The sequence below is a fragment of the Gracilinanus agilis genome, chromosome 5, assembly GCF_016433145.1.
Source record: "Gracilinanus agilis isolate LMUSP501 chromosome 5, AgileGrace, whole genome shotgun sequence".
NCBI lineage: Eukaryota > Metazoa > Chordata > Mammalia > Didelphimorphia > Didelphidae > Gracilinanus > Gracilinanus agilis.
Genome location: NC_058134.1, coordinates 55,127,443 through 55,148,095, shown reverse-complemented (window position 1 = coordinate 55,148,095; position 20,653 = coordinate 55,127,443). Strand labels below are relative to the sequence as shown.

The window sequence follows — 20,653 nt, the reverse complement described above, 5'->3', positions numbered from 1 at the left end:
TTCTTTTCCATGCTGTAATTTTATTGATAACTGTGCTGAAGATGTCAGCTCTGTGCTCACAGGAGGTCAGTCTGTGCAAGTAGAGGTTTTGGTTTTTGCCCTTTACATACTTAACATATATGTATATTTGTCCTGACTCCCTCTATTAAGTTGTATATGTCCTGAATAGATCATTGTCAATCATTAGTTTTTACACTTTATGCAAGAGCAAAATGAGTATTGTGTTGAATGAAGCTAGAGCATTCTCCTTCATCTTTCCCCTTCTCTTCTTTCTTCCTCTTCCTCTCCTTTCCTATCCCTCTTCTTTCTAAATACCTAAGCGCCCAAGGTACTGCCCAAGATTCTGCTCAAAATTTGCTTATGAAATGCAGTCTAGTTTGTCTTTCTACATGGAGAGTTAGGTAGCATTTATTCAGTGCTCTGTCTCTTCCAGGCACTGCGCTTTCTTTTCCTACCCAGAGGAACAGCCAAGTGGCCAGCACCGCCAGATCAAAGAATAGGCATTAGGAAGCAACGCATAAGAAGAATGGAAGTTAGGAATGAACCAGATTACAGGGAATTTGGGATTTAGAAAGACAGAATTTTATGTTTAGTTAGACAATTGAGGGTAGTAGCCCCTGGAATTTATTGACTAGGAGAGATGATGCAGTCAGATCTTTAGGAAGATCAGTTGGCAGGCAGCTTTTACTAGTTTTGGCAGCTTTTTTTAGTCATGCTGCCTCTGTCTTATGCTTGTGAAGCTTTAGACTAAAGAACAAAGCTTTACAGTTATCCCTATTAAATTTTATCTTACTAGATATGGCCAGATATTCTAGTGCATTGATCTTTTTGTATCTTAACTGGCATCAAACATATTAACCATTCTTTCCAGCCTTATTTGCTATGCCAATAATATAAATTTGTCAGGTATACCTTTGTCTGGTAAGGGGACCCAAGCACTATTATAGATCAGAGGTATTTATCAGGCGTGGGAAACACATGATAAGTTACGCTCAAGAGAGCCACCTGGAGTGGGGAGAAACTTGCATCAAGAAGGTCAACTGGCAGGCTCCTGGGGCAAATAGTGCAGATGAGAAGTGCTGATGAGCTGCCTCAGGGTGTCAGGAGAGGAGGGGGTATGTACAAGAGAACTTATGAAAATAAAAATGACAGGACTTGACAGTAGATTGGCTACAGGGTATGGGATTGAGGAACTGAGTGTGGCACCTCCATTGCAAGCCTGATTGACTGGGTAGATGGAGGGTACCCTGATAACTGTATTACTTCTTAAGGTAAAGTTCATTTAGGTCATGGCCATGTTAGGTTTGGCTCTTGATGTGGGAAGGGAAGGAGGGAGAAAGAAAATACTATGGCTAGGTAGGATACATGGTGATGAAAGGGAAGGAGGAGAAGGGAAAGAAAATAGAACAATGATGGGAGAGGAGGTGTTAACAGGGAGAAGAGTCCCCTTATTAAAGAAATTGCAATTCTGTTCATGTTGCGTGCTAACTGAATAGGATGGTGTAGGTAGGACATAAGACTATAAAGAATTTCCTTAGCTGTCACAATTTGGAGCCTTTGGGGACATGATTTTATTTAACATTTATATATTTATGCCATGCAGGTTTGTCGTGGCCTGTACAGCTTGGAAATCATGTGCAGAGACTGATGCGGAAAAGCTGGTTAGGATGGTATTCCATTGTTTCCATGATATGATGCAGTTGATGAATACTGCTCAGCTTTAGAGAATGATTCTGAATTAAATCCAAACCAAAATATGTTATTAAAAGATGTACTGGGCATGAATTGGGGCTATGCAGAGGAAACTTGATTTGGCAGAAAGTAGTTAAATGTAGAAGTAATGAAGAAGAATATCAATATTATATAGCACTTACTGCCACATATTCTAGAAATAGAGCATTGTCTCCCAGCTGAATGTAATGCTTGCAGCAATAGAACTAACTAAACACTGAATCTAGAACTATGCAATACATAATGTATGCCTTAATGATACATATTCATCCATTTTTCCAGTGCAAGTCTTATTCAAACTTTAATATGAGAGATTTTTGTGGATATCTGTATAAAAACACTGTCATTGTTCTTGCTTGATCATTGTCTTATTTACATGTTCCATCCTCCATGCACTTTATCTCTTTCTAGCTGTCAAAGGGCATGACAAATATGTTCAGAGGCTCAGCTATCTAAAATTCATGCCATCCACTTCCACTGCAGAGAGGCCAAATACAGGTTTACTGTGTGTGAGGGAAGAGACCACTAGAAAAACTAGACTATGGAAAACAACAAAAACTAGTTTGTAGCCAGGTAGTTGATGCTAAAGAGATAATAAACCTAATAACGTAGCTCATCTTGTATTTTGGTGATTCATGAATATAAATACAAAGCACTTGATAGAAAGTCAGTTTTTAAAATTTTGTGAAGGTTTAATTGACAAATTCTCAGGATCTTCTGCTTTCTTTGCTTTTTGATATTTTTTTCTCTGTACCTCTTTGTAGTTTGCACTCTGAAAATAAAATTTATTGAATCATCTCTTGTGTGTGTTTGAACTTAGTGCCACTTTGAGGTATTTTGACTTACCACAGAAGAACTATTTTCAACATACTTGATGCGCACTTCTGTTTTTGCCATTCTCAGATTGGAGAACAGTTCACTCTGATTTTGATAACATTCAGAATTCCACTTCTCTGTTTCTTCCCACTCACCTAATACAACTGAAGTGGTAGAGTCCTGGATCTCAGTTGGAAGTGGTCATCTAGACTTTGAAGACTTTCAAGGAGGGAAAACCCATCTGTTCCCCAGGATGCACAGATATAATTGTTAGCAAGCCTGAATTTAATGCTCTTTGAACTCCAGCCATTGCTCCAATTTCTGCCTTCTGAGGCCAAACAAAACAACTCTAAATATTCTGCTCCTAAAATATGGCACCTAGAATCAAACACAATACTCTGGATGTGGTCTGATTAGTGCAGAGTACAGTGAGACTATTCTCTCTGTCATTCTGATCACTTGCCTTCAATGCAATCTCAGATTAAAAACATTAGATTTTCTGGCTATGATATCATATTGTTGACTCACCAACTGCCATCCATCAATCCTATTCTCTATCTTTGTCAGTTGAACTTGTGTCTAGACATGTCATCTGACTTATGCTTGTGAAGCTGAATTTTTTAACCCAGATACAAAACTCTACAGTTACTCTGGTTAAATTTCATCTTACTAAATTTAGCCAAGTTTTCTTTCTAGCTTGCTGATCTTTTTGTATCTTAACTGGCATCAAACATGCCATGTTACATAGATATTATGATATGTGCCAATTATATAAGCCTGTCATCCATACCTTTGGTGGGTTGAAAGAGCCAGTCTCATATATATCAGAAATATCCAGCAAGAGTGGGAGGCATACAATTGCATTAGGGTCAAGGAGGCCAGATTGTTTTTTTTTTAACCAGGACAGCATAGTGTAATAGAAGGATGTTGAATTTGGCATCAGATGACTCGTGTCTGAATTCCAGTTCTATTTACCATTCATGTGACTTTGGCAAAATTATTATTTCTCTTTGGGCCTCAATTTCCTCATCTGTAAATCAAAGTTGGGCACTTTAGGGAAGCAAAACATAAGCCATTACAAGGAGAAAACAAGAATATCATTGTTGGCCACCAGCACTGGGCTAGATTATCCAGAAATAGTGGACTAGAGACAGTTTAAATGATGTTTTTCCCTTTTCCTTCTTCCTTCTTTCTTCCCAGAATGCAATATTGCTAAGATACCCTCCAAGTACCAAATTTCAAAATCTTCCTAGGAAATCTGGACTTAATCTTTTTGGCACCTTACCTCGATGGAGTTCCCTTTGATTTCTGTTCTTAGCCACACATGCCATGCCTTTTTTGTTTTTATTTTATTTGTAGACCATGAGGCTGGCTCTGCCTTTGAGATCCAGAGGCTGGGATTTCTTTACCTACTGATGTGTCAGGATACCCTACAACAAGTTACCTTTTTGCTATCCTTTGGATCCGATTGCCAAGATGATTATAAACCAAAAATCAAAAAAGAAAGTGGTCATTCGGAGGCTTATCATCTGTTGCAATCTTAAAGGATTTTGGTTACCAGATATTCCAGTTTGGAATCCTTCACCGCCCTTTTGCTTCACAAGCCAGCTTGAGGCACTAAAGCACTCTTCTGATGTCTTGCCCAGACCCACTCCTACCTTGTTCAGTCTGAATCTGTGCCTTGGGAAATATCTGGGTTCACTTACAAACAGAAGAAGAAGTTTCTGGCAGAACTCAATAACTGAATTCTGAGTTGGAAGGTCTCTACAAGAGAAGGTCCAGTGAGATGCTTAGCAGAATTTGCCAGGTTGTGACCTGAGCATTCCATGGGTTTCCTATTCATCCGTTCGGAATCCTTTTTTTGAAGGAAGAAAGAGCAAGGGACACATGATACACGTTAATACATGAATTTGAAACCAAAATAAACAATGTATGTTTACTATGAAAGGCATCTACCTTTGGGGGTAAAAGCAGTGTGGTAGAGAAGTAGATGTGGAGAATAGTAGAAAGCACATTGGCTTTTGTAGTCAGAAGACCTGGGTTCAAATCCTGCTTCTGAGCCTCACTAATTGTTGGTCTTAGTAAGGAAGTCACTTCTTAAACTCCCTGGACCTCAGTTTCCTCTTAGGTAAAATGAGGAGATTGGACTTGGTGCCCTCTGAAGTCCCTTTCAGCTCTAGATCTATGAACCTGTGAATAAGCATGAAAAAAATGTTAGGTATAGCCCCGATTTCATTTTTCCCTAGGCTTCAAAGATGCTCATGTTGTCTTTCCAGATAAAAGGGTAGTTCCTTGAGGGCATTTGACTTTCATATTTTCCTTTGACCTCTCATCACCTAGTGCAATGCCTGGCACATAGTTAAGTACTTAATAAATACCTTGTGGTTGATAGATTGATAATGATATTCCAATGAAGGACCTATTTCATTTTCCCACAGAGTTCAAAGACTTGCATTTTGTTTCCTCAGATAGAATGTAAGCTTCTTGAGGGCAGGGACTATTTCTGTTTCAGTTTTGGCAGTTATATGCCTAATGCTTGTTGATTTTAAGATGGAAATCAATGCATAAGGAAATCCAATTTTGTAGTAAACTGAAAAACTCAGCAAACAGAGATGAGAATATTGGTTAACTGTAGCATGATATGGAAAAAGGGAAGATTTGGAGACAGTGGAACAAATTTTAACTGCCGCTTACTGGCCAGGGTGGCCAAATGAAGGGGTTAGACTAGATGACCTTTATGGTCCTTTCCAGTTCTAAATCAGTGACTATGATCTATGGAAAACTTGGTTTACCAATAGTTTCATGCCTTCTGTTCTACCAGGGGCCATCTCTACCACTCACACTTGACCAGGATTTAGCTCCACATAAGAAAAACATTTTTTCCTAATAATTAAAGGTGTCTAGAAGTGAGATGTGATGCCTCACAGGTAGTGAGGTCTCTGTTACTAGATGTCTTCAGGCAGTGGCTGGATCATCACTTTTCAAATTGGTTGGCCAGAGTAACCTCAATGTGATGAGAGACAAGAAAAGGTCTCCATGGAGAATGCTGGATCAACCCTTAGTGACACTTTTTGGAGAACATGAACATGAACCATACAGGAGGGACAGACATGGATGGGTAGCAATCTCTATTGTTAGCAGAAACTCCCAAACCAATGGTATCATAGGTCCATTTGAATAGCATCTTTACCAAATGTGCATTTGCCCACTTTGCTTTTATTCCTATTATGTTTAATTGGCTTTGGTCTATACGTTCTAGCCTCTTGTTCTTTTTGGATCCTGATTGTCATCCAGTCAGCTGTCAATGTCATCTAAGAAGCCTGATCCATTTGGAAGATTTGAGTTCAAATCAAGTCTTCTAGATCAGAAATTAACAGAAGTAATGGGGGCGGCAGTCATATTGAGTCAGGGGAAAGGTCAAGAGAGGTAAAACCCACAAGAAATCTTAATCTGATCAGCACAACAAGTGAATTGCTGTTATCTAATCCCACTCTTCCCATAGGATAAGAACCTTCCCCGCTACTGGCAATTACTTATAATTTTACAACTTGAACCTGACTTGGGATCAAATACTACCTTATGTGACTTTGGCCAGGTCAGCTTTTCCAGGCTTCATTTTCTTCATCTTTGAAATGACTTGGAGAGAGGGGGTGGTAAACAGAAAGAGGACAGGTTTAAACTATCTGATTTCTAACATCCTTTCCTACTCTCAGTCCTCTGATATTTTGATTTTCTCATCTGAGTGTTTATAGTAGAATAGATAACAAGGTTGGGCTGCAATATCACATTTCACCAGTACATGAGCCCAACCTCCAAAATCTTTTGAGTTTCATGTATTATTATTGTAAATCATATCCCTACTATCAACTTCATAGGAATAAAATATGATCTGTGAGAGCTATTGAGTTTATCTGGAACAAGATTTACCTGAAGCTGGTGACCACTTATTATCAGAACTTGCATTACAAGACAAAAAATAGTGAAATAGTATGTACGTTTATTTCTAAGAAGTGGAAAGTAACAAGAGTTCATAAATTCTGTGTCCCAGTCTGAACGTTGACCAGTGAAAAATAGATGCCTTTCTGAGCCAGCAGCTGTTGATGTGTTCCGTGTTCTTTGACCTTGCCATTCTGGAATACTACAATAAGATCGGCATTCTGGATGGTGGAGAGGCGATGGGCGATCACAATACACGTGCGACCTTCTCTGGCCTTGTCCAGGGCTTCCTGAACAATCTGTTGATGAGCAAAAAAAAAGGATTTTTAGGGGTTCAGAATTGGTTTACTTCCTTCTTATTGTTTTCACTCACAGAGATGATGTCTACTTTACAGATTAAATATGAACACAATAGTAGCCCATACCTTTTCACTTTCTGTATCCAGGGCTGATGTGGCTTCATCCAACAGCAGGATCCGAGGATGTCTGATGAGGGCTCGAGCAATAGCGATGCGCTGTTTCTGACCCCCTGACAGTTGAGTCCCTTTGTCTCCCACTCTGGTTTCATATTTCTGAAAGGACATTTGGAATAGATAACTACAAAAGAATTGAAATCTAACTCGGAAAAACATTAGCTCTAGTAAATCAGTTCTTCAAAGAAAAAAATTTAGAAGAGTATTTCAGATATTCAGATGAATGTCCTTTTGGGACAGTGGTGGGTTTTGGTTTTTGTAGGTGTTTGCCCCCCTCACCCCCAATTCAGCAATTCATTTTTAAAATTAACCACAATGCTTAGTTTATATGAAAAGATTAATGTCTTTGACTCTTCATTTTTATCTCCAGCAAGACTTTGCGTGACAAATTCTTCTTTCCTAATTTTTGGCAGTGTCGTGGTAATGATAAATTTTTGCTGTTTGTAAATTTGTCAAGTATTATTTATTAGGAACGTTTATTAAGTGCTTGCCCTGGGCTGAACATGGAATGGGGTCTGGAGAATAAACAATTAGTCATGGTATGTAACCTGCTCTCAAGAAGCTCAGTGTCTTAACAGGGAGGATGCCTTGAGCAATCTGAGGAAGAAGAAATCACTTTCACAGGGGAAATGGGGATGGAAAACCTTCAAGGAAGAGGAAACGCATGGAATTGTAAAATCTAAGTCTTAAAAGAGACTTCAGAGCTATCTTGCCCAACCTATCCCTGAATAAAGGTCCACACTACAACACACCTGACAATTGATCCTTCTGCCTTTGAAGACCTGCAGTGAGAGGGAGTTCATTCTACTTTGAGATAATTCTAATAGGAAGTTCTTTCTTCCATCAAACCCAAATCTGCCTTCTTGCAACATCTGTTCCATTTTCTGGGGGAAACTCGAGTAATAATTTTTCCATATTACAACCTTTCTGACACTTTAAGGTAACTTTTTCCTAAGCTTTGTCTTTTCCAGTTTAAAACAACTAACAGTTCCTTTAACCTATTGTCATATGACATGGATCCAAAGCCCTTCCTCATCTCAGTTCCCTTCTCTAGATATTTTGTAGCTTATCATATCCTTCCTAAAATGTAATATCCAGAATAGAACACAATGTTCTTGATGTGGTCTGATCAAGGCAGTGTATAATAGCCATATCACCCCTCTATCTAGTCCTGTTCACTATCCCTTATTGCCACATTTCATTGTGACTCATATTGAGCTTTGATTCTCTGAAACCCCCAGATCCTTTTCAGACCAGGTTTTGTCTAGCCATGTTTCCATTATCTTACTCCTTGTAAATTTTGTTTTTTGAACTCAAGTGTTAAATAACATATTCATAGATTCAGTGACTGAGTTGTGCCTTGAAAGAAGCAGACAACTGTTGTGAGGAAGATTAATAAATGAGTATTTAGGAGACTTAGCAGGAAGGGCTGAAGGATTCTAAATGGAATAGGGAAGCAGGAAGTGTGGCTTCTCTCTCTGGGATGGACTCCATGGTGGTTGGGGACAAATTGTAACTGACTCCTGGGAGACCTCAGAGGAAGTGAAGTTTGTACCCTTATTTCCTGATATCCGGAAGGAGGAAAGTCTGTGGGAGGTTAGGTAGAGACTATAAAATCTAATCTGAGTTGCTGGTCAGCTCAGGTTGGTTTAGCTCCCTGACTTACACAATTGAAGGAATACTGGCTGAAAACCTGGGAAAGCTGTACCATTGCTGGAGTGTATCAGGACTCTGCTGTGAGGATACCCACTTCAGTCCTGCTATTCTTTGGACCCTGTCTTGCTTTAGTTCTCAGTTCAGTGTAGATAAGTCCCTCCCCTGTCCCTGTGGTTTACCCATAGTCTGGAAGTATAGAAACCCCTATTCCCATCCTTTAGACCAGGGGTCGGCAAAGTATGGTTCTCGAGCCATATCTGGCTCTTTTGAGGGCCAGATATGGCTCTTTCTGCCGGAGCCATAAAGTCCATTTTTTTTCAGGCACTGTTACAGGAGCGCACTGTGAGCACTGAACGGCTCTCACGAAATTACATTTTAAAAAATGTGGCGTTTATGGCTCTCACGGCCAAAAAGGTTGCCGACCCCTGCTTTAGACTATAATTCCCTTAATTAAACTTGTTTATAAGCCCTTTTGTCATTTACTTGCTGGTTTCACAGACTTCTTGCCTAGGTGGAGCAGGACGACAGTTAAGGCTTAACTGTCATTCCTGTCAACTATCATTTCCCCAAACAGCTAAATCCAGTTTCCCTGGCTTGTTTGGTCCCAGACTATTGTCCATTCCTGTCTCCTACCCACCCTTCTGAACCCAGATAAATATTTAAGTTAACTCCCCCTCTTTTCCCCATAAGACAACTCAATAGAAACTTGGGGGCAGTCTATTTCAAGATGTGGGAACAAAGTCATACAAAGGCACAGAGATACCAGCTCTGATATTCCTCTGGAATAACAATCTTCTGATGTGACACTCCTCTTGGTCCTGTTTTTAGTTTCCCTTTGTTCTTTCCCTGCGTTGTGAATACTAGTGACTTGATTGCTCCCTATTCTCTGAGCTATCAACCCTATTTAATCCTCACTGGTGTTCCCCTCCACTATTGACCCAGTTCTTGGCTCCTTCAATAAGGCCTGCTTCTTTACCTCTTACATCTTTTACCCTTTGACTGTCTTGAAAAGTAAATTCTGGCTAATCTTCAACAATGGCTACATCCTTCTATCTACATCTATTTCTACTCTTAATGTGATTACCTATGTTGAAGAAAATAAGGAAACTTGTTGAGTGAGTCTACTACAAATTTATGCCCACTAATTGCAACTGGACTCTCCCTGCTACATGGAAATGTGATTCTTTATCACATTATGTGCAAAGGCTATTCTAAACTTTTTCATCTCAAGCTCATCTTCACTTGCTTCCTTCTCATCAGTTTTACTGAGGATACTGAAACCAACAGACACTAACTTCCCTTTTCCCCTTCTTTTAATCTGAGTTGGCACCTCTCTTTGTCTTTTCTCCTACAGTCTCAGAATCTACAACAGGAGTCCTTGCCAGAGCTAAACTTGACATTTGTATCTTTGCTTCCATTTCCTTCCAAATTTTCTGTGTACTTGTTCTATGAATCTCATCTCTCCTTTATACAGCTTTAATTTGTTTTCTACTGGCTCCTTCCCAGGAGGATAAAGCATGCATAAGTTTCTGTTTTCTAAATGTAGAGCCTCCCCAAAACACTTGAGATTTTATATTAGACCAATATGTCTTATCAATGAGAGCATTATGTGAAAGGACCTGGTCTTTGTATAATTAGAGAATTTTGTACCTTTTGAACTAAGTTCCTCAGAATTCCTTTAATCTCCCAGCAGCCTTTCCCTGAGCCCCCACATTTACATCTTCACATTATTGTTTATAAGTTCTGTAACTCTGCCTCTCTTGCTTTCTCTTCTCTCAAGACTGGGGCTGGGCTAGCTAGCTTTTTCCCCCCTTTAGTTATAATTAATAAACTTTATAAAATATAATACTTAGTTATTTTATATTAATTTTAATCTTTACAACTTGAAGTTAAGAAACTTTACAGTATTCTGGCTGTGACAGTACCTGTGGAATCTGGGTAAGTCATTTAACTGCTCTGAGGTGCAGATTAGACAATAAGACTTATGGAAGGGAAGTTGCTGGAATTTGTGGTTCAGAGGGATTCAGCTCTCTCACTAACATGAGACTCTTGTCATCTTTGAGCCAGAAGATGGAGACTGAGCTTCATCTGAGAAGGGAGAGATCGAGTTGGGCTATTAGACCTCTAAACATCCGAAGACTCATACTATAAATGCACCCCACTTGCTCCCTCTGATAAAGGAACATCATGGGGATTGTTGTGGTACACTTTGGAAAGTACTTAGTGGAAGGCACTCAATCCTCTCTGTTCCCTTCTCCCTTCTGGAAAAGACAGCTACATATCACTTCCTTGGTTTCCCCCTTTCCTTTTCTGCCCTCTTGCACTGGAGTCTGGAGATTTAATTAGCCACACCCTGTCACCAAAGCTGACATTAGCTTTGGTGTACTAGCAGGATCCTCCAAGCTAGATGGCCCCTTCTGCTGTTTTATGGAGTCTCTCAGGAGGAAAGTTACTAGTATGATGACAATAGCTCAGAGCCTCCAGTCAGGAAAATTCCTAACATTCAGACAGAAGTTTGGCTCTCTGTCCTAATCTGAAGTTTTATTTATCTCTACCTCACCCTGGGCCTCTTTGTGGATATAGGAAACATTTAGGTGAAAGAAAGGAGCTGAATATACTAGTGTCTAATACCAGACAAGCCAATTAGAAATTGGAAAGAGCAGACTTTTCTTTTTTTGGAATTTCCCTTATTCCTTGAAGAGGTGGACATTAGTGATAGCTTCAGTGTGAATCCTCTGTTTCCAGATGAGGGCAGGGCCCAGTGTTCCACCTACAACACTGTCTTCCTTTTCTGCTGAAGCTCAGCCCTCTTTTTTCATTTTCTCTTTGGACTGTTTCCCTTTGCCACTGATTCCTTCCAGTTCAGCTTAAGTGGGGGTGGGGAGGGGGGAGTAGGGGATACCATAGCCCCACTCCTGCTGCTCTGCTCTTGAAGTCCTTTTTCCTCCTTCCTCTCACTTGATTTCTCTATGACTGTGTGCATCCCATTTAGAATTCCTGATGATGACTCAAGGCTACCTCATGGACCAAAGACCATTTCAGTTCCAAATTGCTTTCAAGACTGGAGGGGTTATAATGATGATCCACCATGAGACTTGACTACTCTGAACAATACAATGATCCAAGACAATTCCAAAGAACTCATGATGAAAAAATGCTATCAACCTCCAGAGAGAGAACTAATGGACTCTAAGGGTAAACTGAAATATTTTCTCACTTATTCATTTTTCTTGCTTTAAAAAATATGCCCAATATGGAAATATGCTTCGTATGATTTCACATGTATAATGGATATCATATTGCTTGTCTTCTCAGTGGATGGGAGGAAGGGCAGAAGGGAGGAAATGAACTTGGAACTCAAAATTATAAAGGAAAGGAATGTAAAACATGAACAAAAAAAATATAATGTGAAAAAAAAAGAAGATTGAGAGGGAATTATTGCCCCTCAGAATCACAATTCCCAGGATGCCAGTTAGATCTCGGACCTCTTTCATACTTGTACTATCAGCAACATGACTGTGGAAAGGACTTTGAAAATGTTAAAGGGTAAGAAATGTGTGAACTGTAGCAGGTTTGTCCTTGTACACAAGCTCCATGTTTGGAATTCTTGCTTTATCTCTGTCACTCAGACTTCTTAGTCTCCTCCAAAGCTCAGATCAGCTGCTACCTTCTACTTGAAACGTTTCCACCCAGTCCAAAGTGCTTTCTTCTTTCTCAGAAATTTATCTTATATTTATTTATATGTCTACATGTTGTATCCATTCACTAGACTATAAGCTCTTTGAGGAATGTTTCAATTGTGTTTTTTCATCCTCAGGATGGAGTTGAAACCCTGATATGCAACAAGCACTTAATAAATGCTAGTTGAATTGTAATGGGTTGGATTCTTTCTTTTTCCTTTGCTTTTCTGTCACAGAAAGAGCAGTTATATAATGTTTCACATAAGGCTCAGTCTTGCCTCATATCACTAAAAGATAAATAGTTTGCCAATAGCTATAATAAGATGATATTACCTATACGTTAGAACTATTGGAAGCGCCATTTACAATTCTATTTTAATTCATACTGTTAATAGCTGTTAGATCACTTACTTCAGGTAATGATTCAATGAAAGGATGGATATTAGCAGCTTTGGCTGCATTCACAATCTCCTCCTGTGACACCACCCGGCTGTTGTTTCCATAGGCGATGTTCTCAGCAATGCTGCAGTCGAACAAGATGGGCTCCTGGGACACGATGCCAAGCTGAGACCGCAGCCACTGCACATTAAGCTTCTTGGTTTCTTGACCATCCAGAAGCTATAAACAAGAACCCATAGAATGAAAGGAGAATTGGGCATAACTCAAGATAAGCTTTTAAATTTAGAAATAGATTACTCTTTGCCGTTATTTATTATTGCCACCTTCTTGCCTCTGTGTCACTTGTCTGGGTCCCTAGCAAGGCGTTTAGGAAAAAAGGATAATGATCTCATAGGCCTGAGAGCTGTAAGGGGCCGTAGAGGTAATCTAGTCCAACTCCCGTGTTTAAAAGATGAAGAAATAGAAACAAATTAAAGGTCTTGCTGAATGTCAAAGTTTTAGAGCTGGGAAGGAATTCAGAGATCATCTAACCTCAAGGAGCATAAGTGACCTGCCCAAGGTCACACAGATTTATCAGAACTTTTTACAACAAGAAGGAATCTTGGAGGTTGTCTAGTTCAACCCCTTCATTTTATAGATTTGGAAACAGGGGTCCAGAGATGTTAAATCACATGTTCACAATGATGTAAGCAGAAAGCAGCAAAGTTGGAACTGTAACTCAATGACTCTGACACTAGAGTTCTGTTCGTTGTACTAGCCAAGCCAGGACTAGAACTCTTCCTTAGCTTTTAAAGTCCTGTTTCCCCCATCACATCATGCCATCTCTATTTAATATTTATATTAGCCACACAACTGTGACTTTTAACAAGCACAGATGAGAAAAAGTTGGCTGTGTATAATTTTCATATATTTTCTTTAATAGAAGATCCTGTCTGTAGAGACAAGAAAACGTAGGACCAGAGGAATCAACAAGTTTGCCTGAGTCATATAATTAGCTAACTGCACAGTCAGGTATAACTCTTAGCAATCCTGATTCCCAGGCTAGAATTTTTTCCTTTATGCCATTTCTGAAATTCTCTTTTAATTTTTTATGTCCATTTTTAAGACAATATTTTGTTTCCTATACATGAAAAAACCTTAAGGGTGGGAATGAAGAAGAGTATTTTTTTAACATAAGACGCAAATAGAAAGTATCTTATTTGAATAAAGCACACATAGCTTTATCTGCATGTAAGCAGATAACACCCACACTGATTGGAAGAACCTGACAAAGATACAAGCACATTAATAATGGCACTCAATTTATTGTCACTAGCCACAGGGTATACAAACAAGCTCTGGAGGAGCTGGAAATTTCTTCCTTGGAAGCTGAAGACCACCCTGAAACTTCTCATGCTAAAATTTCCCTCTAAAAAAGCTTTGAAGCCTTTGTATAAATCTTTTAAAAACCACCTTGTTGAGGCCTGCATAACTCGTCAAAATTGGCTACAATAACCTCTTAACTGTTTTTTCAGGATCCAGTTTTTTCCCCTCTCTAATCCAGCTTCCACACAGCTACCAAACTGATATTCCTAAAACACAGATCTAAGATGTCATTCCTCTATTCAACATGTTTTGGAATTTAAAGCCCTTCCCACTTTGGCTCCAACCTATTTTTTGAGAATGGTTTCACATTACTCCTCCCTCAAGTAATTCTACATTGTAGTAAAATTGCCCTAATTGCTGTTCCCTGTACAGGACGTTCCATCCAGGCTGGCCCCCATGCCTGGAACACTCTCCCTCCACATTATTGTTTTTTGGAATCCCAAACATTCTGTTTGCCTCCTTCCTCCTTCCTTATTTTGTGAATCAACTCTCTACTGATTATTTTTGTTCTACCTTTCCCAGGATGTTGGTTCCTCTCCTTTTTTTAAGAAAACCAAATAAGATTTGAGTAGTTTTGCCTTCTCTCCATTGTAAATTATTATAATTTCATCTACTCCAAGCAAAAGTCTATCCCTTTTTTGATGCTCCTTTTCTCATAGTATAACTAAAATGTATTTTTTGTTTGTTGTTCCTTAGCTTCCTCCATTGACTTCATTTTGAACTTTAGCAGTCCTGACTTTTTCATAGGGCCATATCACATCTTTATATCCATCTTCCATTACCAATCCTTGCTTCCTTCTTCTGAATATTTTCTTAAATTCTAAGTTAGATTAAGTTCACATACCCAGCCAACTGCCAGATCTTGTTGTTTGTATCCCTATAACATCTCCCATGTGTCTCCTCCTTTCCACTCACAGCTATCCACTCATTCAGGTCCTTATCACTTCTTGCCTAGACTATTTCTTCCTATTAATTCTGTACCTCAAGCCTCTCTCTATTTCCAGGCTATTTTCCACATGGCTGTTTTCTTAATGAATCAGCCTGATCATGCCATCCTCCACTCAATAAACTCGAGTGCCTTTTTGTTTCCTCTAGAATGAAATGGAAACTTCTCAGTTTATCCATTTCTCTTCATGAATGTAAAATATGAACCACTGTCAGCATTCATTAACACTAAGTTCTACTATTCAAAGTAGTCGTTTGGTTAAGCTAAATCTTCTACTGTTTATTAACAACAAGTTTTTATTATTTACCTGAAACCTCTCCCTAACTTAGTGATTCCACTCCTGTCAGTGATAGAAAGAAAGGTCTTATATATATGTATATATAATATATAATATTTATAGCAGAACTTTTTGAGTAGCAGAATGAAAACAAGGCGGGCGGCCATCAGTGGGAAATGAGGAGCAAACTGTATTGTATGAATGCAATGCAATATTACTGTGCCAGAAGAAACAATAGTTATGATGAATTCACAGAAATATGAGAAGTTGTAAGAACCGATGCATAGCTCAGAAAAGAGAGCCAAGAGAATAATCAGCACAATGACTATAATAATGCGAATGAAAACAAAACCAAAAGAAGATATTTGGAAACCTCAAATGCAATGACTAATTTTGACTCCAGAGGAGTGATGATGAAACCTACTTTCTTCCTCTCATTAAGGGGGATTTTAAGGATTTTAAATGCAGAATGTGGTCCTGTATTTGTGCCTAGTGATAATTGCCTGTTTTTCTTTTTTAAAATGGGATTTGTGGGGAGGGGTATTGGGAAGTGATAATGGGGTAAAAAAAAAGCATCAATAAAACTTTCCTTAAATATCCTAAGAGTAGTCAACCTGTATTTTAACTGTGTGTTCAATAAACATCTCTGCTTTTAAGGAAAGATGTGCAAGTTGCGTGTGAGTTGCTAGGGACAATCTAGCAAAAAGTACCATAGCTAAAAGTTCCCAATCTCGTGAAACTTTTTGAATAGGCATATGTAATATAAATGTGAATGAGGGGAGGCTTTATAACAACCATAATGCTGGGGATTCCTCAATATCATATTCTTTTGTAAACATCCCTTTCAGAGTTTTCCCAGGAAATATCAGAATCTTGCTCTAGTTTTCCCCAAGTTAAGCTTTTCCCTAAGAATATTAGAGTTTAGCTACTGCCTAGGACTAGGTCTTTACAAAAATGGGAAAGTGCTCCCATCAAACCATACCCTTCTCCTATTCCTAGGGACTTCATTCCTTCAGCTTGCCCTCTAGGCAACTTCCTACAGCAATCAATTTCCTACCTAGACCTCTCTTCCCATAACATATTTTAGGTTTTCCCCTCCTCCTCTATACATTAGAAAAATTGAGTTTAACATTATGGTACTCTACTTCCTAGACTAGTGATTCCCAAAGTGGGCGCTACCTCCCCCTGGTGGGCTACAGCGATCCAGTGGGGCGGTGATGGCCACAGGTGCATTTATCTTTCCTATTAATTGGTATTAACATTAAAAAAAAATAATTTCCAGGGGGCTAAGTAATATTTTTTCTGGAAAGGGGGCGGTAGGCCAAAAAAGTTTGGGAACCACTGTCCTAGATTATAGCTACTTTGTTCTTGACTGACTGTCTGTGTCTTTCCTTTCCACCTACCTTCTCTCTTACTCCACCAACACTTTGGTACCATAAGGTAAAGTGGACTTTTACCTTTATCTCTTGAAAGAATGTGTGTGTGTGTGTGTGTGTGTGTGTGTGTGTGTGTGTGTGTGTGTGTGTGTGTGTGTGTGTGTAGGGTCACAGTTAGAAACCTTGTAATTCTCTAATCCAGACTAAAATTCTACTAAGATGAGATGAAAAGGGCTGCTACAACAAATTCCTTCTTCAAGTTTTACTCTAATTTCTCATCATGACATAGAAATAATCTTGTGTTGTTTAAAATGATGCTAACAGTGACAACTCCCCCAGGTTCTATCATGTTGCAAGAGCTTCCAGAATCTTTTGGAGAACAACTAATTATGCAGTTACAGGAACAACCTTGTGAAATATAATGAGTATATCACCAGTTTGTTGGCTATAAAGGGATGGATTCTTTGGCCATGGCAACACAACCTAAGTCATTTCCAGGAACAAGTGATGTAAAGAAAGCAGAATTTTCAGTAAGATTGGTTTGGCTTTTATGAGTGAAATGGAGAAGAGCAGACTGAAAACATGGGTGAGAAGATTAGGGTATGGATTTAGAAGTGAAATGTTTGTAGATCCAGAATGGCACCATAGAAAGAGTACTAAAGTTGCAGTCACTGAACCTGAGTTTAAATTCTGGTACTGCAACTTACTAGCTGGGTCATCTTGGTTAAGTTAACTAACCATTCTGGGCCTTGGGTCTTCTGATTTGTAAAATGTGGGAGTTGAACTAGTGCTTCTCTAAGAAGTCCTTTGGATCTAAATTTATAACCTATGAAAGTCAGAAGTCCTCAGTCTTGGTTAAGCTTTCACAGTAGACATGTTTCAGGTCTTCTAGATTTTTTAAAACATTGTGATTCTGCCAACATGGCATTTGGCTGTCTGTCAGTTATTACTTCCTCTTGTGATACAACCAGTTGCTATCTGGTGATGCCCTTTATACCATTTCCTTTATGCTATCCTTTGCTGCAGCCTGGTTGTACCTATCATATGCCTTCTCCATTAATCTTTGGGCATTATACAACTTTAATTCTTTAGAACTTGTGATATTTTATAACTTAGAACCATGTTCCTAAACAAATACTAATGCTAAAAAAGGGCCTTGTTTTAGGGAGAGAATTGAATTAAAAGCATTGCCTCATTTCCCAAAGGCAATCCATCCCATTCTCTCCCTACTATTCAATCCTGGGTTTAGTTTATTGTATTTCCTCAGTGTTTGTCAAAGATAAATGAACTAAAAAACCAGTTCTATAGGCTGTCCATCCAACTGTATGACATTGGACAATAGTTATTCTTCATTTACACATTCTTTCCCTCCGGGGATATTTAACATACCTTTATTAAAATAGTCCAAAACCTATCTAGTAAACTTGTATGGACCCTAGATGATTTTCCTGAGGACAGTTCACTTACCACCTTTCCAGCCAGGGGATCATAGAACCTCTCAAGAAGTTGTACCACGGTACTCTTCCCACAACCACTGCTGCCCACTAGGGCCAGGGTATGCCCCTTCTTCACCTCCAGGGTGAGGCCTTGAAGCACAGGAACATTTGGCCGTGTAGGGTAGTTGAACACAACTTCATTAAATGACACATTCCCCTCAAACTTACCCTAAAATCAAAATGAAACCAATAATGGACTGATCATTATTTGAACCAGGAATGTTATTTCCAGGAAACTTTACAGAAGCTATTGGGGACAGATGTAAATCTCATATATAACATATATTCCTGGTACCATATAAAATCCTCATATAAAAACATTAATACACAAAAGTCAGATAAAGTACACTTCAAACTCTATTGAAACTCCTATGGGTTCTTTAATGAAAATTTAATTTTTTTTTCCATTTTACACAGCTTTAAATTCACAGGATTTTTAGAATTGAAAGACACCATAGAGATACAACCCTCTCACTTGTGTATGAGGTGGAAGGGGAAACTGATGACCAAAGAGATTAAGGTCTCTTGTCCAAGGTCACATAGGTAGTTGGAAGAACTGGGTTTTGAACTGAGGACTTTTGATTCCAAATCCATAACTCTTTGCATTAGGCCATTCAAGAACTCTGCTCTAAAACAAGGCTTCTTAGCCAATTATACTATTTCCTAGTTGCTGATTATGAAAGAAAAAGGATAGTCATGTAAAAAAGCCAATATGTATAAGGAAGTCATAAATTAACTTAAATTTCAAAAATAACATGTACAGAAGATGAAACCAAGGGCAGGTAATGAAGAATGAATACAAAAACAAACATATGGCATGGTTCTATAAGAATAGAATCAGGAGGTCAAAGAATGCTAAGAAAGGGTGAATTTCTTCTCTTTCTCTCTTTCTCTCTCTTTCTTTCCTTCTTTCTTTTTTTCTATCTTTTTTTTTTTTGGCTCTACTGAGAAAAAGAGGAGGATCAAAGAAGAGAGGACTGCTGCTTATGGCACAACAATGGGCAATGAATAGAAGGCAGAATTACTCAAACTCTCATATGCAAATTCAATTTTCTTTGCCAAGAATAATCTTTGGCCTGAAAAGAATAGAGCAACTCAACATAAACAGAAATTGTACGGAAGCATCTATCTGCTTTTGATCAATTAAAGTTCACAGGCCAAGAGGAACTATATCTAAGAATTTCGAAAGACTTGGCAAATATGTAAACCATTGTCAATAATCTTGGAATGATCCTGGAACATGGGAAAGATGCCACATGTCTAAATAAGGAGTTGGGCTTCGTGATTTCTAAGTTCCATTTGAGCTAATCCTATGATCCTATTATTATGGAGCAGAATAAACGTCCAGAATTTTTTTTTTAAAGAAAGAGACTGGAGTCAGGAGACTCCAGGCCAATAAACTCACCGACTTCCATATCTTGTGTCATCCAAGGAATGGCTAATGAGCATTTATGAAAAATAGTGGTGATCACAAAGGGCCAGAATAGTTCGTCTAGGATAGGTCACAGCAGACTATCATTTTTTTTTGGACAAGGTTATTAGTCTGGTGGATAAGAGGAATTTATAGCTGTAATTAACCTCAGTTTTTGAAAGATGTTTGATAAAATCTGTTATGTTATTCTTTTAGACACAATGAAAAGATCTGGGTAAAAGAATAGTACAGCTGGATGGATTTCAAGCTGTTTGAAGAGCCATACATGAAAAATTGTCATTAACAGTTCAATGCCAAATTGAAAGGAAGTCTCTATTTGTGTGGTCCAGGGATCTGCTCTTAGTCCTGTGCTCTTTCACATTTTTATCAATGCCTTGATTACATGAAGAGATATAATGCATATCATATTTGACAATGACACAAACCTATAAGGAATAGCTAATGTCTTGGCTGATAGTCATGATTCAAAAAGATCTCAAAAAAATAGGTCCGATCTAAGAAGATGAAATTTAATAGAGATAAATGTAAACTCTTATGCTTTCAGCTAAAAAATAAGCTACATATGTATAATGTGGAGAAAAACATGGCTAGGCTGAAGTTCATTCATCTGAAAAAGGTCTGGAGTTTTTAGTGAATTATAAATTCAGTGTCAGTGGTGTGTATGCCAGTCCAAAAATTTTAAGCTACTTTAGGAGAAGCATAGTGTCCAGAAGGAGGGAGGTAAGAATTCCTGATGTTCTTTGCCCAGGGCTGATAATATCTCAAATATCCTGTTCAGTTCTGAGCACCACATTTTATCAAGAACATTGATAAGCTAGAGAGTGTTGAGAAAAAATTCATCAAGGAAGAGCAGATTATGCTTTATGAGAATCATTAAGGGAATGAGGTAAGGTTAGCCTGGAGAAGAGATGACTTTCAAGGGGGATGCTGGCAAAAGAAATGACTTAGGAGCTATATTCAAGTTTCTGAAGGATTGTTATTTGGAAGATTGTCATAATCTTTGGCTCATGAAGTATGAGCAATGGGTCAAAACCGTAGATTAATAATCAGAGATAATCAAAAGGGGACTA

The 20,653-nt window shown here is 38.6% G+C and overlaps 2 protein-coding genes across 3 annotated transcripts in view; one reads left to right on the top strand and one right to left on the bottom strand.

Moving 5' to 3' along the window:
• Nucleotides 1–11,789, top strand: part of CROT (carnitine O-octanoyltransferase) — a 37,165-nt gene extending 25,376 nt beyond the window's left edge. Inside the window, exon 17 of one of the 2 annotated variants that reach the window (XM_044679631.1) lies at nt 11,605–11,789. In XM_044679631.1, coding sequence (XP_044535566.1) covers nt 11,605–11,704 — 100 coding nt within the window. In that variant the 3' untranslated portion in view covers nt 11,705–11,789. Of the gene's footprint in view, nt 1–1,603; nt 2,724–11,604 lie in introns of those variants that run through there. The other variant, XM_044679630.1, reaches the window with a different exon arrangement.
• Nucleotides 6,536–20,653, bottom strand: part of LOC123250517 (phosphatidylcholine translocator ABCB4-like) — a 111,333-nt gene continuing 97,215 nt past the window's right edge. Inside the window, exons 25-28 of the mRNA XM_044679629.1 lie at nt 18,123–18,320; nt 12,704–12,910; nt 6,909–7,055; nt 6,536–6,782 (exon numbers count right to left, since the gene is read on the bottom strand). Coding sequence (XP_044535564.1) covers nt 6,576–6,782; nt 6,909–7,055; nt 12,704–12,910; nt 18,123–18,320 — 759 coding nt within the window. The 3' untranslated portion in view covers nt 6,536–6,575. The remainder of the gene's footprint in view (nt 6,783–6,908; nt 7,056–12,703; nt 12,911–18,122; nt 18,321–20,653) is intronic.